Source organism: Ammospiza caudacuta, chromosome 13 (genome assembly GCF_027887145.1).
Source record: "Ammospiza caudacuta isolate bAmmCau1 chromosome 13, bAmmCau1.pri, whole genome shotgun sequence".
In the NCBI taxonomy this organism is placed as follows: domain Eukaryota; kingdom Metazoa; phylum Chordata; class Aves; order Passeriformes; family Passerellidae; genus Ammospiza; species Ammospiza caudacuta.
This window is the reverse complement of record NC_080605.1, coordinates 21,315,684-21,340,376: the sequence shown is the minus strand read 5'-3', so window position 1 is coordinate 21,340,376 and position 24,693 is coordinate 21,315,684. Positions and strand designations below refer to the sequence as shown.

At 61.2% G+C, this 24,693-nt stretch overlaps 3 protein-coding genes across 3 annotated transcripts; 1 reads left to right on the top strand and 2 right to left on the bottom strand.

Moving 5' to 3' along the window:
- Positions 1-6: 6 nt before the first annotated feature.
- LOC131563354 (uncharacterized) lies at positions 7-1,226 on the top strand. Its single transcript, XM_058813359.1, has 3 exons — positions 7-285; positions 341-518; positions 652-1,226. The coding sequence occupies exons 1-3, from the start codon at positions 7-9 to the stop codon at positions 1,224-1,226; spliced, it is 1,032 nt and encodes a 343-aa protein (XP_058669342.1).
- A 393-nt stretch (positions 1,227-1,619) lies between these two features.
- On the bottom strand, positions 1,620-6,681 carry TUBB3 (tubulin beta 3 class III). Its single transcript, XM_058813358.1, has 5 exons — positions 5,741-6,681; positions 4,753-4,963; positions 4,070-4,178; positions 3,200-3,310; positions 1,620-2,893 (listed from the first exon to the last, which is right to left on the bottom strand). Exons 1-5 carry the CDS (start codon positions 6,679-6,681, stop codon positions 1,818-1,820), a joined length of 2,448 nt encoding a protein of 815 aa, XP_058669341.1. The 3' UTR covers positions 1,620-1,817.
- A 1,951-nt stretch (positions 6,682-8,632) lies between these two features.
- On the bottom strand, positions 8,633-24,631 carry TCF25 (transcription factor 25). The gene is made up of 18 exons (XM_058813537.1): positions 24,446-24,631; positions 23,409-23,591; positions 21,990-22,064; positions 20,407-20,528; positions 19,446-19,511; positions 18,252-18,334; positions 17,661-17,791; positions 14,771-14,870; positions 14,525-14,618; positions 13,615-13,707; positions 13,040-13,145; positions 12,570-12,729; positions 11,356-11,443; positions 10,641-10,799; positions 9,981-10,071; positions 9,715-9,794; positions 9,008-9,080; positions 8,633-8,866 (listed from the first exon to the last, which is right to left on the bottom strand). The coding sequence occupies exons 1-18, from the start codon at positions 24,629-24,631 to the stop codon at positions 8,705-8,707; spliced, it is 2,052 nt and encodes a 683-aa protein (XP_058669520.1). The 3' UTR covers positions 8,633-8,704.
- Between the last annotated feature and the right edge of the window lie 62 nt (positions 24,632-24,693).

Genomic DNA, 24,693 nt, shown 5'->3' with positions numbered 1-24,693 from the left:
CACCCCATGCCAGGCACCAGTAGCACCTCAGCAGCACCGGCACTGTCACCAACACCCTGTCATGGCACTGCCACCTCAGCACCGGCACCTCCCCAGGAGCAGCAACACCCCGGTACACCCACCGGGGGTACCAGCCCTGGCACCGGCACCCCAACAGCAGCGCTGAAACCCCGGCACGGGCACCGGCACTGGTACCGACGCCTCCTCACTGCCACCGACACCCTGATACGGCCACAGAAACCCCAGCACTGCCACAAACACCGACACACCGGCACCGACACACCGGCACTGACACCGACACACCGGAACTGACACACCGGCACCGGCATCCTGTCACAAGCACCGCCACCCCAGCACCGTCCCCGTCCCCGACACGTCGTTGCTGGCACCATACCCCGTCTCCGCTCCCGCCCCTGTCCCCGTGTCCGTCCCCGCGGACAGACGCGTCTCTCCGCCTCCCACGCCCGTGCCCCCGCCCTGCCTCGCCGGCACCGCCCGCTTCGGCCCGCGGTCACCACGTACCGGCACCGTCCACGCATCGCGGCCCCCGGAGGGCCCCGCTGTCCCCCGCTGTCCCCGGCTGTCCCCCGCTGTCCCCCGCTGTCCCCTCCCGTCCCCTCCCGTCCCCGCGGCCCCTCCCGCGCCCGCCAGGGGGCAGCGCCCCCGCCCCGCTCACCGCGCGCGCCGACGCGCCCGACAGGCCCCGCCCCCTATATGGCCCCGCCTCCTGCGAGGCCCCGCCCCAGAAGGCTCCGCCCCTCTCGTCCTGCGTGCTGTCGCCCCCTGTCGGCCGGCAGACCGCACTGCACCCGCCGCGCCCGGGCGGGGCCGCTCCGCGACAGCCGCACCGTCCCCACCGCGACATCTGCACCGTCCCCACCGCGACATCTGCACCGTCCCCACCGCGACAGCCCCACTGTCCCCAGCGCGACAGCCCCACTGCTGCCATCCCCACCGCGACAGCCAGCCCCACTGTCCCCACTGCTGCCACCCGCACCGTCCCCACCGCGACATCTGCACTGTCCCTACCGCGACAGCCCCACTGCTGCCATCTGCACCGTCCCCACCACGACAGCCTCAGAACCCCCAGCCCTACCATACCTTGTCCCTACAGCCCCCATCCACACAACCCACAGCCTCCATCCCCACTGTCTCCACCCCTACAGACCCCACCCCTACAGCCTCCGTTCCCACTGTCCCCATCCCCACAGCCCCTGTTCCTATAGCCCACAGCCCTTCTGGCCAATGGCCTCCAAAGCCGGGGGCTCAGAGCCAGGAGTGTCCTGAGTGCTCCACAACTGGGCACACACTGAGCTCTGGGGAAACACCCTGGGGTCCCCGAGGTCTGTGCTACCACCTCAGATTGGGGAACAAAGGGCCAACTGTGTCCTGGCACAGGGCCACACCCCCCCAGCATGGAGAAGGGTGACAGTGGGGACAAAGGCACAGCCTGCCTGGGGCAGCTGGACCTGAGGGGCAGAAGGGTGGGGGGCACTGTATGGGGGCTTCCCAAACGCCTCCTCTGCCTGGGAATGGCTGAGGGTGCTGAACGGTGTGGGTGTCCCCCATCGCCCCTACCCAGCAGGCACACACAGGTACTACCTGGACAGCAATAAATTTATTAAGTATTCAAAAAAAAATAATAAGACACAAACCAGTAAAAAACGAAAAGGGGGGAGGTAGGAAGGGGGGCGAGGGGCCGAGCCGGCTCAGGGGGGACCAGGGTCAGGAGACACTGAGGGGATGGCGGGGGGCAGCACCGGGGGTGCAGCAGCGCGAAGCCGGGGGGCCGCGGGCAGTGCCGGAGGCGGCGGGCGTCACTTGGCGCCCTGCGCCTCCGACTCCTCCTCGTCGTCCTCGTACATCTCGCCCTCCTCCTCGGCCGTGGCGTCCTGGTACTGCTGGTACTCGGACACCAGGTCGTTCATGTTGCTCTCGGCCTCGGTGAACTCCATCTCGTCCATGCCCTCGCCCGTGTACCAGTGCAGGAAGGCCTTGCGGCGGAACATGGCCGTGAACTGCTCCGAGATGCGCTTGAAGAGCTCCTGGATGGCCGTGCTGTTGCCGATGAAGGTGGAGGACATCTTCAGCCCCCGCGGCGGGATGTCGCACACGGCCACCTTGACGTTGTTGGGGATCCACTCAACAAAGTAGGAGCTGTTCTTGCTCTGGATGGCCAGCATCTGTTCATCCACCTCCTTCATGGACATGCGGCCGCGGAAGACGGTGGCCACGGTGAGGTAGCGGCCGTGGCGGGGGTCGCACGCTGCCATCATGTTCTTGGCGTCGAACATCTGCTGGGTGAGCTCGGGCACGGTGAGGGCGCGGTACTGCTGGCTGCCCCGCGCCGTCAGCGGCGCGAAGCCGGGCATGAAGAAGTGCAGCCGCGGGAAGGGCACCATGTTGACGGCCAGCTTGCGCAGGTCGGCGTTGAGCTGGCCGGGGAAGCGCAGGGAGGTGGTGACGCCGCTCATGGTGGCCGACACAAGGTGGTTGAGGTCGCCGTAGGTGGGGGTGGCCAGCTTGAGGGTGCGGAAGCAGATGTCATAGAGCGCCTCGTTGTCGATGCAGTAGGTCTCATCTGTGTTCTCCACCAGCTGGTGGATGGACAGCGTGGCGTTGTAGGGCTCCACCACCGTGTCCGACACCTTGGGGGACGGCACCACGCTGAAGGTGTTCATGATGCGGTCGGGGTACTCCTCGCGCACCTTGGAGATGAGCAGCGTGCCCATGCCCGAGCCGGTGCCCCCGCCCAGCGAGTGGGTCAGCTGGAAGCCCTGCAGGCAGTCGCAGTTCTCACACTCCTTGCGCACCACGTCCAGCACCGAGTCCACCAGCTCGGCGCCCTCCGTGTAGTGCCCCTTGGCCCAGTTGTTGCCGGCACCGCTCTGCCCTGGGAAGAGAACAGAGGCTCCGATGGCCGCCGGCCCCCCACGCCCACAGCCCGAGGGCACCGGCAGAGGATCGGGGCTGGCCCAGCCGCTGCCGCCGGCAGCACCGGCAGATCTGACGCCGGGGCGGGGTGGGAAGCGGGAACCGCAGAGGTTTGGCGGCGAGCCGGCGGTGCCGGGCCCCGCGGCGCGGGAGGGGTGTGCCCGCCCAGAGCCCCGGGGACGGCGACCGGCCCGGCGGGTCCGAGGGCGCTGGGGCTCGGGGGAACACCGGGGGACGGTTCACCCCTCCCTCCCCGGGGACCTACCAAAGATGAAATTGTCGGGGCGGAAGAGGTGGCCGAAGGCACCCGAGCGCACGCTGTCCATCGTCCCCGGCTCCAGGTCCACCAGGATGGCGCGAGGCACGTACTTGTGAGCTGAGAGAGACCCCATGATGGGAGGGGACCTGTGCTGCCCCCCATCCCGCCCCAGAGGTGTTCCCAGCGCCCTGCAGGTTCTACGGGGTTGGTACACAGGTCATGTCCTCCCCACATCTCAGGGCTCCTGGTGTGGTGCTTGTCTCGTTACCCCCAAACAATGGGGGTCACATGGGGTGGGTGCAATGTCTGCCCCCGTTCCCCGTGGGCTGGGGGATGTCGGTGCTTTGTCCCTCCCTCACCACAGGATCCTACAGGGGGAGCACAGGTGTCCCTCTCTCCCCAAACCCCAGGTTCCCGTGGGCTGGGTGCATGTGTGGTGTCCCCCTCCCATGGCACAGTGTCCCGCGGGGGGGGTACATGTGTCATGCCCCCACCCAAACTACAGGGTGCCATGAATTTGGGGGCCCCTGTCCCCCCACAGGACAGGGTCTGAGGGGTGGGTGCACGTGTCTGCCCTCCCGGGGTCCAAGAGGGCTGGGTGCAGGTGCTGTGTGTGACCCTTCCCAAACCGCAGGGTCCCGTGGAACTGGGGGTTCACCATTTCCCCCTGCCCCAAACGAAACGGTCCCACGGGGTGGGTGCACCTGCCCGCCCACCCCACACCTCCAAGGGTGGGTCTGTCTGTCTGTCTGCCCCCCTGCCCACCCCAGCAGCCCCAGCTCCTCCTGCACTGTGGGGTCACACCGGGGCCCCTCCCAGCCCGGGGTGGGGGTTCCGGGCTGCCCTGCCGGGGGTGTTCCCGGGGGGGTCGCTTACAAGAGGCCTCATTGTAGTAGACGCTGATGCGCTCAAGCTGCAGGTCCGAGTCCCCCACGTAGTTGCCGCTGGGGTCGATGCCGTGCTCGTCGCTGATCACCTCCCAGAACTGGGGAGGACGGGGAGCTCAGCGGGGTGGGAGGCGCTGGAACATCCCCAGAACCCCGGGCGAGGCACAGGGCACCGGGATCCTCCCATCCCTCGGCAGGGCTGGGTGGGGCAGGAGGCACCGGGACTCCCCAAACAGTGAAATCGCCGGGCAGAGACAGGCGGGGGGCACCGGGACTCCCCAAACCGCTGGGCAGGTCCCGGCGGGCACCGGGATCCCCAAACACCCAAAATGCCGAGCAGGGAGGGGGTATCGGGACTCCTCAAACCCCGGGACGGGGCTCGGCGGAGCGGGGACACGGGGATGCCCCAAACACCCAAAATGCCGAGCAGGGCGGGGGGCACCGGGACCCCCAAACGCCGAGCGGGGCTGGGTAGGGCGGGGGGCACCGGGATCCCGGGCGGGGCCCGGCGGGCGCTGTCCGCGGTGCTGACGGACAAAGGCGGGGGGCGGGGGGCGCGGGGGGGGCGGGGCGCTTTGTCCTCCCGGTGCGGCGGCGGGGGGGGAGGGGAGCGGCTCTGCCTTTGTCCGCCGCCCGGCTCCGCCGCGGCGGGCGGGGCGGCGCCGCCGTTACCTTGGCGCCGATCTGGTTGCCGCATTGCCCCGCCTGGATGTGGACGATCTCCCTCATGGTGCGGCCGGGCCGGAGCGGAGCGGGACGGGACGGGAGCGGGCTGGGGCCGGGAGCGGAGCGGCACCGGAGCGGAGCGGCACCGGGAGCGCGGGGGGCGGCGCGGCCAACGCCGCATCCTTTATAGGCTCCCGCCGCCGCACCGGGCCGGCCGCTGACGTCACCGCGGGCCGCAGCCAATCAGCGGCCGCCGCCGCAGCGCCGCAACAGCCCTGCGGCACCGGCACCGCCCGCCACGCCCCGCCCGGCCCCGCCCACGGCCACGCCCCGCCGCGGCGGAACGGGGACCCGGCACGGGCGGGGGGCACGGCCCGGGGGGCGCTCCCGGCACCCGAGGGGAGCGGGGACACCCCGGGACCCGTGCGGGGACCCTGGGACCGCCCGGCGGCGGCGGCGGGAGCATCCCGGGGCGGCGGCGGCGGCGGGGCGGGGGGACACACAGGGGACACCCCTCCTAACAGTGTCCCGGAACGGGAGGGGTAGGGACGGGGTACGGGAGGGCCACCCTGGGGGTCCCGGTCGGCGGTCGACCCCGCGGGAGCGGGCGCGGTGCCGGTGCCGGTGACGAGGTGGGCGGCGGCGGGCGCGGCCCGAGAACAAAGGCGACGGTGATGGGCCCTTTGTCCGGGGGCGGCCGGGACCACCCCCCGCCTAGGGTCAGCCTCCCGCCGCCCAGCCGGTCCTTCCCGCTTCCCTCCGGGACCAAGTGACCCTTGACCGACCGGCGAGACCGGGAGGGACCTCTCCCCTCGGGGCTCGCCGGGGCCGCCCGATGCCAGCCACAGCGTCACTGCAAAGAGCCTTTATTGGGAACCGCGAGTCCCTCGCCCGGACCGGGCGCCCCGCGGTTCGTCCCGTCCGTCCGTCAGTCCATCCGTCTGTCCGTTTCAGGGTGGGGGTGGCCGTGCCGGTACCGTGTCCCGCTGCCTACCAGGAGCACGTCGCCACCTCCCTCAGCGTCCGCCGGAGCTCCTGGCTCCGGAAGGCGTAGATGAGGGGGTCAATCACCGAGTTACAGATAATGAGGATGAGGAAGAGGTTGAAGTAGCTGAAGAAGCAGGTGCAGAAGGGGTTGGTGGGACAGGTGACGATGAGGATGAGGTGGAAGAAGAAGGGCCCCCAGCAGATGAAGAAGACGCCCAGGAGGATGGTGAGGGTGACGGCGCCCTTCAGGCTGCTGCCACGATGAGCAGTGGGCGGCTTCTGCTGGCTGGAGATGCTGTGCAGGTGGTGGCGGGCCAGGGCGAACATGTGGATGTAGAGCACCAGCATGAGGACCAGCATGAAGAGGAAGAAGCCGATGAGGCAGAGGAGGACGGTGTTGCTGCGGTAGTAGGCGATCAGGACGGCGCTGGAGACGGTGCTGGCCAGCCAGACGCTGGCCATGGTGACCACGGCACGCTGCAGGGTCATGATGCTGTGGTAGCGCAGGGCGTAGAAGATGGTGATGTAGCGGTCCACGGCGATGACCCCCAGGAAGGAGAGGGACGAGACCACGGAGCTGCAGATGAGCGTGTCGATGACGCTGTCCATGTGGCGGACGATGCTGGGGCGCATCACCAGCAGCCCGTGCTCCAGCAGCAGCATGAAGAGCATCTCCGCCAGGTTGCTGATGCTCACCAGCATGTCCGACACCGCCAGGCAGCAGATGAAGTAGTAGGTGGGCGAGTGCAGGTTCCTGTTCTTCAGGATGGCGGCCACCACCAGCAGGTTCTCCACCAGGCTCACCAGCCCCAGCGCCAGGAACAGCTCGTTGGGGATGTCCAGCCCCTGGCACCAGCCGCCGCCGGCCCCGACCGTGGCGTTGCTGTGGTTGCCCTCGCTGGCATTCGAGGGCTCGCGCAGCAGACGCAGGGGGGCCAGCGTCGACATGAGCCCCTCCTCAGCCCCGGGGCCCCCCGCGGCACCCGCGCAGCCCCCGAGCCCCCGTTGTGCCCCGCCAGTTCTCCCGCGGTGCCCGGCGGCGAGGCCCAGGGGATGCCGAGGAATTGGGGACGGGAGGCCTGGGCCGTGCCGGGGGTGCCGTGTGCCCGCCGGGACCCTCGGGCGCGGCTCTCTGTGCCAGCGCTGCCCGGCGTCCCACGCCGCCAGCCCAGGGTGCAGGGGAAGAAAGGGCCCTTTCTCTGCCCCACTTTAAAGCGGCTCCCGCAGCTCCTCCTCCGAGGAGGGTGGGCACCTGCTTGAGGGAGGCACCCTGGCAGCGAGGGGGCCGCTGCCGAGGCCAGGGCTGAGACACCCCCAGGGTGGCCCTGGGGACCCCGACTGCTCGGGATCACCGTGTGCCCAGGGGTCTCAAAGGCCCTGGGGTAGTCCATGCACCCCTGGGGTCACGCACATCCCGATGTGCGGGGGTGCTGCCATCGGGGTCCTCTGTGCCCTGGGGGACTGTGCACCTTAGGGTCCCCACGCGTCCTGAGGCCCTGTGTCTGCTGGGGGGGACCCCTGAACCCTGGGGGCCTGCACAGCTTGAGGGGTCCCCCGTGCCCTGCAGGCCTGTGTGTCCTAAGAGGGTCAGTGTGCCCCGTGGGACTCGTGTCTTGGGGGGTCCCACCTGCTGTGGGGGTCACCCACACTCCCTGAGCTATCCATGCCCTCGGGGACCCCTGCAGGACCCTCTGCACGGCCCGATGCAGGCTGTCCCACGCACTGGCACTGGGAGGGTCCCATTCCCACGGCCCCAGGGGAGACGCTGTACAGCGGGGCGGGCACAGGACGCGATAGGGATCGAGCAGGGCACGGTTAAATGGGACACAGCAGGCACGGCGCCGCGGGGAGGCTGCGGGGACAGGGCCCAGCTGACCATCATGTGCCTTGGGTCCGTGTTGATGCCTGGAGCCGCGGGCTGCCAAAGAGCCATTCACAGCTCCGCGGGCAGGCCGCTCCCACGGGTGCCCGCTTCCGCTGGGGAGCCCTTCCCTCCGGCAGGGATGGAAACGGCTCGGCTGCATTGCACACACCGGGCACAGGGGCCAGGGCACCGGGATGGAAATGGCTCAGCTGCACACACACACTGGGCATGGGGGCACAGGGATGGAAACGGCTCGGCTGCATTGCACACACCTGGCGTGGGGGCCCAGCTGACCCGGTGCCAAATTACGGGGCTGGGATCCCATGGGATTTGGATGTGCCAGTGGGGAATGGAGCCAGGCTGGGCTGGCTCGAGACTCAGGGTCTGCACACCCAGCCCAGCTACATCCCCCAGGGAGGTAATACAGCAGGAACAGGGATTTATTCCATGCATTCACCATTACTCAGCAAAAAAGGGAAAAAAGCTTTACGGGAACAAGAATGAGTTAAGGTTTGACTGTGGCTTTCCTCGCTCCTTGCTCTAGGTGAAGGAATAAAGGAGAGACAAACAAAGAAGGGGGGAAAGATTTCTTCTCCAAACATAAATAAAAGGCTGAAAAAGCTGCTCCTTGCACAATTGTAGTGGCACGGGGGACTCTCGGACCTTTGGAAGGTTCAGTGTAGTGAGGGTGCAGAGTATTTTGCAGAGGGAAGGAAGCTCCAGGCCACAGGAAGCACAAAGGAGCTGAAGAAGAGGGCAGTAAAAGCCCTCTGGGAATTAAGGACAAGAGGCAGGAGAACAGGGAGGGGAATGGGATGGAAATTGTGTGTAGAGGAGGCCAGAAGGGGACTAAGCTGCCATGGGGACAAGGGACAGCTGCTGTTGATTAGCTCGGACATGCTGAGACAGACCTTGTCCCCTGTTGAGTGGGGCCCTGGACAAGGCCCACGGCTGTCAGCCCCCCTCCCTGGATGGAGACCACACCATGGGTGCAGCCCCCTCCCCAGAAGAGCCCATTGCCACGGCCAGTCCGTTTCTGTGACTTTATTGGAGTGCGACACAAAGGGGGGGGACAGAGAGGCCCTGGGCAGGCAGGGACAGCCCGGCTCAGTCCCAGTCGCCGTCGCCCTCGGGATTGTCCTCGCGGGGCGGCTCCTGGAACTGGATGTTGGCCAGCATGTCCCGCATGGCCGCCATCAGCCGGTTCACCCCCTGGTTGAGGTCCTGCGCCGCCCCGGCCTCGTCGTCCCCGTCGTGCCGCACGTCCCCCTGCGAGAGCAGCACGGTGGTGGCAGGGACAGGGACAGGGACAGCGCAGGGCCAAACCAGCAGCAGGCTGCTGCCAGCAGTGGCTCCTGGAGCAGGAACACCATGGGGGAATGCTGCACCCAAATCCCAGCCTGCACTCACCTGCAAGTTAAAATTTGGCAACAGCGAGCGGAAGAAGAGGGATAAAGTGCTTTCATTGGAGGGATGGCTCATCCTGGAAGACACAAGTGGCACCATGGTGAAGGTACAGCCCAGTTTGTGACTCCTCACTGGGATGTGGGTGGTGCTGGAACCAGCCCTGAGGGAGGGAACTGGGGAGTTCCAATGGGATTCTGAATTCAGGCAACTCTGAGAAGCAACTCTGAGCAAACCAGTCACTAAGAGCACAACCAAGGCCAGGCTGGAAGGGCCTTGGAGCAGCCTGGTCTACTGGAAAGTGTCCCTGCCCATAGCAGGGGGTGAATGAGATGAGCTTGAAGGTCTTTTGAACCCAAACCATTCCAGGATTCCATGATCCTACCAGCTCTACTCTGAGTGGATTGGTGTGGAACACACACATGGCCCCACCCCAACACCAGGACTGGCTGTATTTAAATTTCTATTTACCCCCAACCCTCCCAGTCAGCCACGACCTAGGTTTTCCCTGGCTTTTGCCCTATGGCTGGCAATGGCCAGTGGTGACCACCATGGGAAGCAGCAGGACCAGTCCAGCCTGTAGCTCTGCCTGCCTGGAGCACCACAGCTCTTCCTCTGCCATGGAGGAGATGCCAGCCCTGAATGCCCAGACTGGCCTGGGGCTGAGGGCATGCAGGGAACACGGCTGGCTGTGCCAGAGCAGGAGGTGGTACCTTTCTGGGCGGGTGTAGGAAACAATGGAATCCAGAGGAGGGAGGGGGTCGAACCCCATCACTGGCTGGGAGGTCACCTCCTGCAGGGAGAGGAGAAAGGACGGACGAAGGAGAAATGAAGGAATGAAGGAGAAATGAAGCAATGAAGGCTGCATCCAGCAGCAGCAAACATGGGCACCCACAGAAGCTGTGAGTGACAGGGGTTAGGATGGGCCCAGCAGGGACACAGGTGCCACCACAGCCCCTGTGGCCCATCAGGCCCTCACCAGGGGCAGGGCTGCCGTGGCCTCCTTCATCTCCGAGAGGATGATGTGCCGGTAGATGTTCCTGGGAGCGCTCTGGTACCGGATCTTCCTCCTGAGACAGGGAGGGACAGAGCAGTGAGCTAAGCAGGCACATTCCCATTTCTGCTGCTCCAGGCGCAGTGTCAGCAGCTTCCCTGGCTCTGGGGGACAAGGCCATATTGGATGGAGCTGGCTTAGAGCGAGCCAAAGGGGCTGGGAGCTGCTGAGCTCTGGAGAAAGAGCAGAGAGCTCAGGAATGAGCAGATTGACCTTGGTTTAGGACACCTGACAGCTCTCTCCTGTTTCTCAGCACTGTTCCTAAGCTCTCACCTGCCCTGTGTGACCATCCCTGCCCTTCCAGGCCACCCCTCCACCCTCTCCAGGATGTTTGCAGGGTACAGGTGACAGCCAAGCCTGGGGAAGGCAGTGCAGGACATGCAGTGCAGGTTCAGCTCTACATTCCCATTTGTGAAAAGCATGGAAGGAACCACTGCCTTCCTGGCCCCATGCTGTGACCTTGGCATCAGAGCAGCAGCTGTGGGGCTCCGAGCCCTGTCCCAGACAGGGAACTGCTGCTGCCCAGGACAGACCCTCTGTCCCCCTCTGTCCCTGGCACAGGAACCCTGCACCCTCTGCGCTCACTTGTGCTCAGCCTCCTGCACCAGCGCGTTCCGGGCGTCCACCATGCGCAGAACCTCGTGGACGTGGGGCTCCAGCCAGGCCATGACAGCCGGGTCCTTCCACAGGGCGTGCGTCCTGCCCACGTACAGGGACGTCAGCTGGTTCAGGGCGGGCGACTGGCTGTGGGACAGGGCTGTTACTCACGGCACCCTCCTCCTCCTCCTGCTCCTCACGGGATGGCCAGGGCTCAGCTCTGTGCTGCCCTTTGGCGTGGGAACATCAGAGGCAGGCTCCCGCCTGGACACTGCCAGCCACCTCCACCAGAACTTCTGCCTCCATCTATTTTTAGGCTAAGCAGAGCCATGAAATGAGGGAACGCTGCCCTGGCCTGAGGGAGAGCCTTCGCACGCTGAGGGAGACCACGTGTCCAGGAAGGCAGACTGGTTGGAGACAGCCTGCCCTGGGAGGACACACGCGTCACCTCCCTCCCTGCACACACCAACAGGCTCTGGGCTGAACTCCTGACCCGTCCACCTTGAGCTGAGGTGGGTCTGTCAGCCCCATCCAGAGGCCATTATGGAAATCCATTATCAAAAGGATTATCAAATGAGGCATTACCAAATGAGCCTGCTCAGGGAACCCAAACAAGCTCTGCATTAGCTGTCTGAGCATGCAAGATCCCCGCCGCCGGCAAAATCGATCCCTTCCCCTCGCTGAGAACATCTCCAGGCCTTACCTGATCTGGGCATTCAGCCCAAAGAAGGGGTGGGAGGCGACCCTGGCGTCGGGCTGCACGCTGCAGTGATCCAACAGCGGCATCAGAACTGCAACACAAAGGCAGAGAACTCGTCTGGACCTGCTGGTGAGGGCAGTGTGGGGTGGGGTCACCCTCTGGAGCACCAACAAGGACACAAGGAGGGGGTGAGGACACTGCTGGTCCCTGTGCTCTCAAGGGCATTATTTCAGTCACCCCAACAAACAGCCTAAAAGATGTTTCCAGCCCCCACAAACTGAATCTCTGTTGGAGAGCTGGTTCTTCCTGCTGCACACACCCTCCCCTGGGCCTGAGGGCTGTGTGCTCCTTTCATGGACAGCAGCACCCACGGGATGAAAGGGAGAGTGATGGGCACCCATGGGGAGAGCACATCCCAAACAGAGCTGTGCCTCGGAGGGAGAGCCAAGGAGACTGGCTTGTCCTTGCTCCGGGCAGCCCTGGGGAGGTGAGACATCTCCCTGCTCCAACATTCCAGCTCTCACCCTCCCCCAGCCTGCTCACCCCTGACCACTCTGATGGAGGAGCATCAGCTGCTCTGGGGAGGGTGGGCAGAATCATGGAACCACAGAACTGAGAGGCTGGAAAAGCCTCCAAGATCACTGAACCAGTGTATTCCCACAGCGCTGCCAAGACCACCCCAAACCCATGTCCTTGGGTGCCATGTCCACAGTCCCTGCAGGACTGGAGACTCCACCACTGCCCTGGGCAGCTGTGCCAGGGCTGGACAACACTTCTGGGGAAGGAATTGTTCCAAATACCAAACTGAGGCTGTTCCCTCTTTTTCTGTCCCTGTTCCCTGGGAGCAGAGCCTGACCCCCCTGGCTGCCCCCCTGTCAGGGGGTTGTGAAGGGCCAGGACCCCCTGAGCCTCCTTTTCTCCAGGCTGAGCCCCCAGCTGTCTCAGCTGCTCCTTCTGCAGTTGCCTTTCCCAGACAGGCTCCAGCCCCTCGGTGTCTGTGCTGGGGTGAGGAGCCCAGAGCTGCCCTCTCCCCACCCCACTGGGCACAGGCGTTCTGCCCGATGCTTCTGCTGTGACTCAGGGCTGCCTCCCCAAAGGCCCCTGGCAAATTCCTGCCGGGAATGCAGCCCTGCCTGCCGGGAATTCGGCCCGGCTGTCCCAGGAGGACAGTGACAAAGCCCTGCCCAGGATGGCCTCACCAGAAGGGACAGACTCACCGCTTGGGAACATGATGAGCGCGAGCTGGATGAGCCGGGCCGCTCGCTCCCGGGCCTGGCCCCGCTCCAGCTCCGGGCGCTCTTCCTGCTGGCTCAGGAGGAAATAGGCCAGTGGCACCGAGAAGGCAAAATTGGGCAGCTGGGACAGATTCCGGTGACTCTGCAGGATCAGGGACACAGAGGGACCGAGAAGTGATGCTGACAGCAGAGCTGGCTGTGCGGGGCTGGGGCTCTGCCTGCTGGGGCTAAGTGAGCTCCCAGCCGCTGGCTCCGTGCCCCCACAGCTGAGTGAGCAATTCTGAGCTCTCACAATTATCTGCAGGACCCAAGGGTTACAGGAACCAGCAGCCCAGCCTTTATGGATCATTCCAGTGCTGCTGGGCTGGCAGCTGGGCTGTGAGATCCCTGCAAAGGGCTCACCTGGGGGGAAGCAGCCCAGGCAGCCATGCCCTCACCTGCTGGCCACTCACCTCCCACTCCTGGAAGAGGCGGGTCAGGAAGGAGTATTCCCGGGCCCGCAGGGACAGGAAGTCAATCAGCAGCAGCACACAGAGAGGGTCATCCTCAGGATCAAGGCTTGGGAGCAGGGGGAGAGAACAAGCTCAGTGTCACAACAGCTGAGAGAGCTGCCCTGATTTCTGAGCCAAACAGCCTCTCCCAGTGACATCCAGTGACTCAGCAAGTGGAGAGAACAGGAACACATCCTGCACGGCCAGCAGGATGACAGAGTGGTGCTCCGTGTCCCTATAGAGGGGACAGTCCCCTGCCACCAACCAGGAGGACAATCAGTGGCCACAAACTGAGTGGGCTGAAAGCACTGCCACACTTTGCTGTGCTGAGCCTCCAAACTCAGTCTGGCAGTCACGGGCCAGCCAGGGCCCCTCCTCACCCATCACCTCTCCACGGGCACCAGCACATCCCAGCACAGATCCATGCAGCTCTAAGGCGGGGAATGAGCCCATACCAAGCCCAGGAGCAGCAGAACCTGTCTGGGGTGACTGTCCCCCCCAAACCCAGACACTCCACCCTCGGTGGAGGCACCCACCTCAGGATGAGCTTGCAGAACTCCAGGGCTGTGCGGGGACAGCCCCTCTTCTCCAGGAACATCAGGTGCTTGAAGAGAGCCAGGAAGAAAGCCCTGCATGGGAACAGCAGCAGGACTTATAGGCCAGATGTGGAAAGAAGTATTTTGTGCCACTCAAAATAGGGGACACAGTCATCAAGAGCTCCACATCCCCAAGCATCACACTGTGGTGTGGCATGGAGTGCCACAGACCCCCCCATGCTCCCACCTCTTGTTTTTGTTTTCTTTTTGTGCAAGAATGGGGACAGAAAACTCACAACCTGCTCTGGAGACTGAGGCCAACGCAAGTAAATCCCCCAAGACCACATCCTGCCCTGTCCCAGGGGTGTGGGGACAGGGACACAGAGTGGGGAGGCCCAACACCTGAACTGGTGATACAGGTCACTGATGGCACAAAGTGTGTCAGCCAGAGGGGCAGAAATGTGAGCACCCTCCAGGTACAGCAGTTTGGGAGAGATGGCTTGGGTCAGCTGACTGGAAAATTCCCAGAATAAAGTCACCTTTCCCAGCAGCTGCAGAGCTGGAGTTACATAAAGATCCAGGCTGGGAGGAGTGTGAGTGCTGGGGGTGATGGCTGGAGACACACAGCAAGGATTTCTGTGACCATTTTGGGCTGAGGGGTACTAATGGCATGAGGAGGGTATGACAGGGAGGGACAGTTCCTGCTGCAGCAGGGAATCCCTTGGGAAAAGGGATGCTTTGTGCAGAAGCTTCCATGCACGAGCTGCCTGTGCTCCAGCACCATCCCAGGAGCCGCCAGCAGACAGGGACTCTCAGGGGTGTCCCTGGATGAGCAGCAGTGTGGATCAGGGTGGCTGTGGCCAAAGGGGCTCCAGCTGAGCCCCCCTGGTGCCCAGCCAGCCCTGCTCACCTGTTCTCTGGGCGCCGGTAGTCCAGCCTGCAGGTGCCGCTGGTGAGGCTGAACACGGGGTGGAAGGCGCACTCCAGGCTGTACAGTGCCCGCTCTGGGGACAGCAAGGGCAGTGTCAGGGACAGGACAGGACATCAGCCCAGCACAGCACTGCCCAGCACTCCCTTTAACCCCAAAGAGAGGAAATCAGCTCGTTCCCAGCCCAGCCGGGCACAAAGACACTTCTGCTCCTCACCTGACGCTTACCTATGAGATCCCGGGCCATCTCCTGGTCCTCCTGCATGCGGCACACGTCGCTGAGCTGCAGCAGGGAGTCCACGTGGTAGGGGTTCATCTGGAGCAGCAGCTGCACAAGAGCATGGCAAACACTGTGTCACTAGCAGGGATTTGGTCACTGACCCAGGGACCTGCCAGCAGCCAGCTGTGACACACAATGCCAAGAGCTCCCTAATCCCACCCTGCCACATCCACCCCGAGCTGGAAGGGCACAGGGAGCTCTGTCCCCACCACGTGCAGGATGGGAGCCCTCAAAGGCAGCCTCCCCTGGGCAGCTCCCTCCCAGCTTCTCCAGCAGAGCCCATGCCAGGCCTTTGCTCATCTTCTCTGTCCTCCTCCAGAGGTCTCCCAGCTCCTCCACTTCCTTGGAAAGGAGACAACGAGATGCAGGCACTGTTACAGGTTTGGGGTTTTTCATCTATCCCTTAACAGTTCTGAGCATTTGTTCAGGTTTTGCATTCTCTGGAAATTGAGAGGACATTTGGACACATCTATTACAAATCCAGGAATCAGCAGTAGTAATGGATAATAATAATAATAATAATAATAATAATAATAATAATAATAAAAAATAAATAAATATCTACTTCCGGGCTTCAGAAGAGAAGTTTAATCTAAAAACTCTCTCAATTCACTAATTATATTATAAATAAGCTTTTCTCAAGTACCTAAAACCTCAGTTCAGTAAAAAATACTGAAGCTACAAATCTTCTCACAGTTTAGTTTGGGGATTTTTTTCCTCCTAAAACTGAAAAAATAAAGGTTCCAAAGCTCCAAAAGTTTCCATCTGCAGGGTGGGGACCAGTGGGACCACCAACAGCACAAAGACTGGATGTTCCAGGCTGGCCCAGCCCAGCCTGGAGCCACTTGCCTGATGCTTAACCTCTTCCTTAAGGGGCAAAACTCTTAAGCTCCTTCCCAGTCCACTTTTGGGGGGACATGGAGCTCTGTGATGGGAAAAAGCCAAGAAAAGGTCACCAAGGGTGACCTTTGAACCTACCAGCAAGTGCAGAAAAATCACTCACTGAACAAAAAGCTCCCCAGAAGTGATGTTTTATGTGCTGAAACCACAGCAGCAAGGCTGAGCTGGGCTCCAGCTATGCCAGGACTGTGGTGACCATGGACAAACTGTCTGGAACTGCCAAATCCATCTGTTAGATCTTACCCTTGGCAGAAAAGAGGAAGACTTCAAGCTGTACAAATGTCCTCAATTATAGCCCGACCCCCTAAGAGGGTCAGAGCATCCAGATTAAAACACCATGGAAAGCCTCTCCTGTGTGAGGGACTGAGCTTGAGCTGTCCTTGGGACACTCACTGCTGCACAGGAATTACTTTGGCTCACTTAATCCAAATCCCTCAATCCAGGCAGAACTGCTGAACTGGAGAGAGCCCCACGGCCCTGAGCCGAGGGTGGGAAAGCAGAAGGAAGTAAACTTTATTTAGCAGACAATGGGCTCTTTAAAGAACATCTCCAGGGCATGTATCCCAGCTCATGTGGCCAGACCTTTCAGAGAAACATCCCTCAGTTATGGTTTAGTTGGGTGCAGAGCAATTTTGCTGTTGCTTATCACTCCAAACTATAAATGTTACCATACAGCTTAATGAGCTCGGACACGCATGAAGGACTCCCCACACAAAAGGCTGTTTTGCTGAAATACCAAGAAAAGACACATTTTTCATCCTTGCAGGAGTTTATAAATAGCACAGCTGTTAGTTTGGATTGCCAGTTCACCATGGGTTTATACAATATTCCTCCTTTCCCAGCTAGGAGCTGAGACAAGGGGACTTTGTTCCCCCCCTTGCAGCCAAAGGGACAGTTCCTGTGGGCTCCTCTCTCAGAAGGTGACCTGGCACATGCTTGGCACAGCCACCAAGGCTCTGCCACCAGACCTCCTCTGCACCAAGGAGGTCACTGCTTAACCAGGTGACAGGCCAGCTCAGCACTCAGTGCTGCCTCACCCCACACAGAGGGACGCAGGGCTCTGCTCTCCAAACAAGTCCTAACAGCCCAAACAAGCCTGGAAATAAATAATCCAAGGCTCTGCAGAGAGATCTGGACAGGATGGATCAAGGGATGAGGCCACAGGGATGAAGGACAACATGGTGGCATGCTGGGTCCTGCTTGTGGGTCACACCAACCCCATGAATGAAACAGGCTGGGGGAGAAGTGGCTGGGAAAGGACCTGGGGTGCAGGAGACAGTGGATGGACAGGATGCCAGGTGGGCACCTGGCCTGTGTCAGCCAGGTGTGGCCACAGCACCAGGGCACTGCCCATCCCCTGTGCTGGCACTGCTGGGGCACTTCCAGCCCTGGCGTCAGTTCTGGGCCCCTCACCCCAACACAAACATCAGGGGGATGGAGCATGTCCAGGGAAGGGCAATGGAGCTGGAAAAGGGTCTGGAGCAGCAGAAACAGCAGAGGGAGCTGGGGGGGCTCAGCCGGGAGAAAAGGAGGCTCAGGGGAACCTTCTGGCTCTGCACAGCTCCTGACAGGAGGGGACAGCCAGGGGGGTTTGGGCTCTGCTCCCAGGGAACAGGGACAGGACAAGAGGAAACAGCTTCAAGCTGTGGCAGAGGAGATTCAGGTTGAATATCTGGAACAATTCCCTCCCCAGAAGTGTCCAGCCCTGCTCCCAGGCTGCCCAGTGCAGGGATGAATCCCCCAGCCCTGGAGGAGTTTAAAAGCTGTGTAGATGTGGCACCTGGGGACAAGGGCTGGAGTGGCCCTGGCAGTGCTGGGGGAACAGCTGCCTCAGAGCCTTTCCAACCCAAAGGATTCCACTGGATTGCAGCAGCCCAGCCTCCCAGGGAAAGGGGCTGCAGGAGCACAGGAGGGAAGAGCAGGACCGAGGCAACGTACCACGATGTTGTTGGGGTCCATGGACTCCACGGCGTCCAGGAACTTGAACTGCACCTGCTGGTACTCACGGTGGTGCTCGAAGGTGAAGTGCTGCACCCCCCTCCGCGTGTCCAGCAGCTGCATGCTGATACCTGCAGGGAGCAGGGGACACCTGGCTACCCCAGAGACCCTCCTCTGCTCTCTCACACCATCACTGGGTCCACAGACACACGTGGTTTTGGAAACTCCCAGAGAATTCCACTCTTTTCCCCCTCCCCATGAGTCCAAATCTCAAACCCACCCAAAAAGCCCAGGCTGCTCACTCTCCCCAGGGACACTCCTCATCATTCAACAATTCTGCTGCTAAGATGGAAGCACCCACGCCCTGCTACCTCCAAAAGAAGGGGAAATAAACCCAATCATAAGGTACAACTCCACAGAGCTCTCTGTTGAGGCAGGAGGTGTATTCCACCAGCTGAGGAGCAGGTCCCTCTTTTACATTGCATGCCCTGAGCAGCACCCATGGGGCCAGGGGCTAAAGGGGCAGCAGGCAGCCCCAAGGAGGGCAGCAGGCAGCCCCAAAGAGGGCAGCAGGCAGCCCCAAGGCCTCACCTGTCTTGCTGTAGCGTGGCCAGGTGTTCTTGGGAGCTGTGAGCCACATGCTGCGCACGTACTGCCGCTGCCTCTGCCTGGGCCTGGGGAGGGAACACACAGCTCACAGCTCCTCTGCACTGACAGCAGGAGAGTGAAACCATGTTAAAGGGAAAAATGAGGTCCTATTTCATCCCCACAGAGAGTTACACAGAGCTGTGCCCAGAGCTCAACGTTTGCCTCCAAGACACAGCACACACCTGCGCTCAGGCTTTGCCGTGTGTGCACCATCCAGGCCAGCCAGTGCCTGCAGCAGCTCCACTTCCAGAGCTCCTCTCCCTGCTCTTATCCCTGCCAAACCCTCAGCTGCCTCTGTGCAGCTTCCCAGGTCCAATGAGGAGAGCCCCACATCCCTCTGACTCATCTCTCTTCCCAGCAGGGCCTTCGAATGTCCACTGGATTAGTTTAAGCTGTACTCAAAAATGCACAATTTAGTGGCTGAGGAGCAATTGTGGATCAAGGCTACTCTGAGGGAGCCACACCTCCTCAGAAAGGGATCACAGACTATCCTGAGGTGGAAAAGACCCACACAGATTATTAAATCCAACTCCTGGCCCTGCACAGGATAATCCCAAGGAACTGCAGTTTCCTCCTCAAGCACCAAATGCTCCTCCACAGAGTCTCTCCCTCCTTCAGCTCAGACCATTCTTGGTTTTCCAAGCGATTTTGTGGATGACAGTGAGCACGAGCAGTGGATAAACACAGAGACATCACACCCAGGGGGCAACAGGCTCCCAGGGCCCCTGGATACAAGGGGCATGAGATGCTGAAACTATTCAGGATTCACTTTCTGACCACAGGCTCTGGAACTGCAACAAGGAATGAATGGTGGAGAAACACACAAAAACTATGTGCCTGCACTCTGTGAACTTGAGTGAAAGGACTTTGAAGGGTGGTTTGGAAATAAATGAGAGGGGACAGGAGCAAAAGAAAAAGCAAATGCCAGTAAAAGCCTGGAGAAGTCTTTCCCCACCTTGCACATATCACTGAAAATATTCCTCTGCCCCAATAAGCAACTATTAAATGAGTAACACACCCTGAGCCTGGGATTACCTGCCCAGGTGTGGCACTGGGGATTCCATGAGCCCTGCCAAGGGCAGGAGAGACACACCTCCCCAGATTTGGAAAGGGTTTAACACCAAATTCTGGACTAACCTCTGGTCCCCGAGCACAGCACGAGCCCCAAAGTATCTCTTCAACTCATTCTCTGGATTCAAGTTTCTGAGAAGGCGGAAAGAAGAAAGAAAAGCTCCATCAGTTTAACAGTGCCACACTCAAGTCTCTCCATCAACACCCAGCACCCCAGAGTGTCTCTGGAAAACCCCCAAACTGTCACACACTCCCCACTGATCATACACAGCATGGAGAAAGGAGACTGAAACTGCCAGAACTGGTAGGGAAAGCCCTGCTCCATGGACAGGCTTCCTTCCTGCCCTGCTGCAGAGCTGGGGATTTCTGCTGCTGCCCTCTCCAGGGCAGCTGGAGCCTTGGCTGGGATGTTCCTGGGAGCAGCCAGGGCTCGGGAGCACAAGTGAATCAATCCCATGGCAAGCTCTACACACCAGGGCTACTGGCACCTCTGCAGAGGTTCTGAGGCTGGAAGGTCCCTCTGGAGACTAACCTGGTCCTGCCACCACTGCAAGCAGGCCTGGCAGCAGGGAATCCCCATCAGAACCAAACATAGCTCCCAGAGGAGCAGAGATGTGCACAACCATCCCAACCCTTTCAATCACGGTGTGGAGCTCCTGGCCTGGTCACACTGGGAGGGTCCCAGCTCTGTTCCTCAGGGAGAAGCTGTCCCTCAGAGCAGGCAGGGCTGGGAGGGAGGGAGGCAGCAGTACCTGTGCCCACAGCTGTCCCTCAGAGCAGTACCTGTGCTCACAGCTGTCCCTCAGAGCAGTACCTGTGCTCACAGTTGTCCCTCAGAGCAGTACCTGTGCCCCACAGCTGTCCCTCACACCAGGAGGGAGGCAGCAGTACCTGTGCCCACAGCTGTCCCTCACACCAGGAGGGAGGCAGCAGTACCTGTGCCCACAGCTGTCCCTCACACCAGGAAGGAGGCAGCAGTACCTGTGCCCCACAGCTGTCCCTCAGAGCAGGAGGGAGGCAGCAGTACCTGTGCTCCACGTAGAGCAGGGGCCGGCTGTCGGTGCTGATCCCGCCCTGGCTCTGCGGGGCCAGCCGGGGATCCTCGATCCTCTCCAGAAGGCTCTCGATGTCCTCCAGGTCGTTGTCTTCCTTCAGAAAGGCAAAGCCAAGGCCTCTGTCACAGGCTGAGTCACAGCAGCCTGCAGGCCACCCAGCACACATCACACCCAGCTGCCTCCCTGGGTCAGGGGCTGTGGCTCCTCAGAGAACCCAGAGAGGTTTAGGTTGGAAGGGACCTTAAAGCTCATCATGTTCCATGTCCCATGGCAGGGACACCTTCCACTGTCCCAGGTGCTCCCAGCCCTGTCCAGCCTGGCCTTGGGCACTGCCAGGGATCCAGGGGCAGCCACAGCTGCTCTGGGCACTACCACTCTCCTCACAGGGAAGAATTTCCCTCCAATATCCCATCTAACCCTGCCCTTTGATAGTGAGAAGCCATTCCCCCTTGTCCTGACACTCCAGGCCCTTGTCCAAAGACATTTAAACATTTAAATAACCAGCCTTCACTCTCTACTGTCCATGGAAACACCAAGTTACTGCTGTGAGCCTCATGACAAGGTCTCAAACACCCCCATTACTTTAATCCAAGTCTCCCATTCCCCATTTTCCAACCACCCTAGGAATCCATCCAGCTGCTCACATCCAACAGTTATTCAACACTTGAACCCTGATTTCCCTCCATTTTCCCCCAACAAACAACAAGTGACACATTTCTTACGTGCCTGTTGCACATCCTCCTCATGATGTCCATGGGTGGAACACAGAATTCCATTCAGGACACCCAAGCAGCACTGCCAGGCTGCCTTTTCAAGCTAAATTTAGCCCCTGTGTGTGGAGTGTACACAGGAAAGGGATAATGTGCTCTGCATGGAAGTGCTGGAACAGAGGCTGTATTTATTATCCCTCACTGCCTGGGTCTGGGTGTCCCCCCAGCCTCCAGCTGGCACATGTCCCCTGCTGCTCAGTATTGCTGGATTGGGAAAGGAAACAGGCTCTCCAAGAGGGTTCTCCACCCCAGAAACTCACCCCTGAGTGGCATTCCCAGGGAGGAGGGATCAGCATCCCTGCTGTCATGGCTTAGCCCTTCACTCCAGAGTCCAGTGGCTCAGGATGCTGACCAAAGACTCTCCCTGGACTGAACAGGGAGGTTGGACTCCACCATCTGGGAGGTCTTTTCCAACCTTGAGGATTCTGTAATTCTGTGCACAGTTCAGACTCAAACCTCACCAGAAAAGCAGCTCCCACCTGAACCTCACTCCTACTGAATGAAGGAGATCAATGACTTTAATCCTTCTGCTATTTCCAGCTCTGGGGTCCCCAGCACTGGTCTCCCTACCCATGGAGGAGGATGGAATGAGATGAGCTTTAAGGTCCCTTCCAATCTAAGCCATTCCAGATTCCACGATCCTAAAGAGGCTTCTTTACCTTTAAATTTTGAAACTGATATTTTTGCCTTGACTCTCTCCTACAGTCCCCTCAGAATTCCCAGTGTGCCAGCTCCACTGGAGGAACCAGCCAGGCCCCTGACTCAGAGCACACACACAGACATACCACAGTCTCTCCTGCTGAATTTTTCTTGGTTTTCCTTTTCTTTTTTTTCTTCCGTGGCTTGTTACTCGTTGCCAGCTGCAAAGACAAAGGGAAGAGCTGTCAGCATTCCCAGGGGTGCCAGCTTCAGGGGAAGAAGAGCATTTCCCACAGGGATCAGCACACTGAGGGTCCTTAAATGAAACCAAAATTCACCCTTTAGTGTTTGTTAGCAGGTGGAAATCAAGACACATGGAGGAAATGGAGGAAAGCACCAAAGATTCACAAAGGGTTAAACCTCAGCTGACTTTCACATCAATATTTGAGGCTATGAAATCAGGAGAGAAACAAGTTTAGCTGTGCCAGGTGTGGAGGAAATGCTTCAGCCTCTCTCAGTCCTCAAGATAAGCCCTATTTCTGTTTTTCCAGGGTGCAGGACAGTTCCCAATTTCACTCCCGCTTCCACAGAAACCAACACCTGACAAAAGTCCCAGTGCCAGAGTTCCTCTCCCTACAGATGCAGCTGCTCCAGCTCAGGATGCTGGGGGCATTCCCTAATCTGCCTGGCACAGCTGGCAAGCACATTTGCAGGGTCTAGCAGGTAACTCAGCAAGGGACCACAGCATCATGGAATGCTTTGGGGTGGAAGTGACCTCAAAGTTTACCCAGTTCCTATCCCCTGAGGAAGCAGGGACACCTTCCACTAGACCAGGCTGCTCCCAGCCCTGTCCTGGCTCTACCCAGGAGCAGCAGCTGCCTGCCCAGGGCTGCCATGTCCTACCTGGAGCTCTGGGAGCAGCCACAGGTGTGTGGCACAGCCAACTCACCAGGTCAGGACCCCTGGAGCCACTGCTCTCACAGGGACACACTGCCCAGAGCACCCACAGCCCCTGGGCTGCCAGAGGCCACTGGCACAGCTGGAATGCACACAGAGAGTGGACTTTGCTCCCCTGCCACCCAAACCAGGGACACAACCCCCAAATGCACAGCAAACAAGTGAGACCAGGGGCCAAGTCCCTTTGCTCCCCCAAGCCTCTTCTCTGGTGAGATCTGGGCAGGCCTTGCCATGGGAAATTGTTAATTAAATGCCCCTTTCCTTACAGAATCCTGCAAGGAGACATTTCTGGGCTGATACAGACCACAGGAGGAATCCTGATATCCAATGACAAAAAATCACTACAGGCAAGAAGAGGTTCAGCATCCAGCTGACACTGCCTGAATTCCTCACATCCCCTGCTCCAAAACAAATACCTCCTGAGACCACTCCTCCGTGGCTGACCTCAGTGCTCACGTGGACACAGCACAACACGGACACGGCACAACCTTCCCGGGGTGCCTCCTCCCTCTCTGCAGCTGGAGAACCCCTCTGGGTCCCCATACAAACCCAGCCCCCAGCACCAGCGTGCCCACCCTCCCCAGGGCTGAGTCCCTGGCAGCAGTTACCGTTCTGTCTGGCTGCCCAGCCTCCTGGCCCCCTCTCTCTCCATCCCCGTGTGTCTCCGAAGGTGTCACAGCCCTGTCCTGGCTCCTGTCCCTGCTGCCCTGGGGGCTCCCTCCTGCCGGGTCCTGCTCGCTCAGCCGCTCCTCTCCGGCCGCCGCCTCATCCTCCGACTCCTCAGCTGGGATCTGCAAACACAGGGACGAGCTGCAGGGACAGAACTCCCCAGGGACCTGCTCCAGCGCTCCTCCTGCACGCAGATGGAGGTCTGGACACCCCTCATGTCCAGCATGTCACCCAGGGGCTGCCAGGACAGTGCCACACATGTGGAGGGGAGCACAGGACCCCCATGGTGTGTCTGTCCCCTCACACCACAGACTCTGCTCTGCCCTGGGAGAGCTTCCAAACCCAGCGTGGCCCATGCTCACACAGCCAGGCCTCCGGGAGGGACAGGGAATGGCTGGGGCTGGAGGAGGTGTCTGGAGAGCAGGATGGGGCTCTGTCACCCCAAGGACCCAGCAGGGCCCATCTGACATCCAGCACTGGGGTCCTGCAGTGCTGGGAAGGCGGCAGGGATGTTCCTAAAAACATTTTCACCAGTCCAGCTCTGACAGCATCCAAATCCAGCCCTCCCAGGCCTCTCTCCTGTTTCCTCCCAGTTTAGCCCCAGTTGCTGCCCCCCACCCAGACCCATCACTGCCACCCCAACCACTGACCCCAAACCACTGTCACCCCTGCCACCCCCACTGTGAGCCCCCCTCAGCCACTGCCCCCCTGTTCCCCCCAGTGACCCCCAAAGCCCGTCAGCCTCTGCCCCCAGGTCAGTGTCAGTCCAGCCACCCCCAGTGACTGGCACCTCAGCTGTCCCCAGCTAAGTGTCCCCAGCAATGTCGCCGACTGCGCACCCAGCTGTCACCCCCAGTCACTGTCCCCCAGTTATCCCCTCAGCCACTGTCCCCCGAGTCCCCGCCATCCCCGTCCCTGTCCCCCCAGCTGTCCCCACCCGCTGTACCCCGGGCTCCCGGGCTTTGCCCCCCCTCACCAGCTCGAAGCGGTTGCTGACGGCGGCGCGGGGCGGCCCGCGGGGCCGGTTCCCGGGGGCTGGCGGCGGTCCCCCTTCCCGGGCGCGCTCCGGGCCGGGGTCGGTGCCGAGGCCGAGCTCGCCCAGCCCCGGCCCCTCCTGGCCCCGCTGCTCCCCCCGCAGCCGCCTCAGGGCCCGGCGCGACATCGCCCCCGCCCGCTGCGCGCCTGCGCCCGCACTGCGCCTGCGCGCCCGCCCCGCGCCGGGCC

Bases quoted from the DNA above. Each gene is read 5' to 3' on its own strand.
- LOC131563354 (XM_058813359.1), top strand. From the start codon at position 7: ATGCCAGGCACCAGTAGCACCTCAGCAGCACCGGCACTGTCACCAACA. The intron at 286-340 runs GCACTGACACCG...TCCTGTCACAAG, and splicing joins ACACCGGCACCGACACACCG to CACCGCCACCCCAGCACCGT. The intron at 519-651 runs GTACCGGCACCG...CGCGCCCGCCAG, and splicing joins CTTCGGCCCGCGGTCACCAC to GGGGCAGCGCCCCCGCCCCG.
- TUBB3 (XM_058813358.1), bottom strand. From the start codon at position 6,681: ATGTCGACGCTGGCCCCCCTGCGTCTGCTGCGCGAGCCCTCGAATGCC. The intron at 4,179-4,752 runs GTAACGGCGGCG...CGTCCTCCCCAG, and splicing joins GCAACCAGATCGGCGCCAAG to TTCTGGGAGGTGATCAGCGA. The intron at 3,311-4,069 runs GTAAGCGACCCC...GGTCTCTCTCAG, and splicing joins CTACTACAATGAGGCCTCTT to CTCACAAGTACGTGCCTCGC.
- TCF25 (XM_058813537.1), bottom strand. From the start codon at position 24,631: ATGTCGCGCCGGGCCCTGAGGCGGCTGCGGGGGGAGCAGCGGGGCCAG. The intron at 14,871-17,660 runs GTACGTTGCCTC...GCTCTTGTGCAG, and splicing joins TGGACCCCAACAACATCGTG to CTGCTGCTCCAGATGAACCC. The intron at 13,708-14,524 runs GTGAGCAGGGCT...GTTCCCATGCAG, and splicing joins TACCGGCGCCCAGAGAACAG to GGCTTTCTTCCTGGCTCTCT.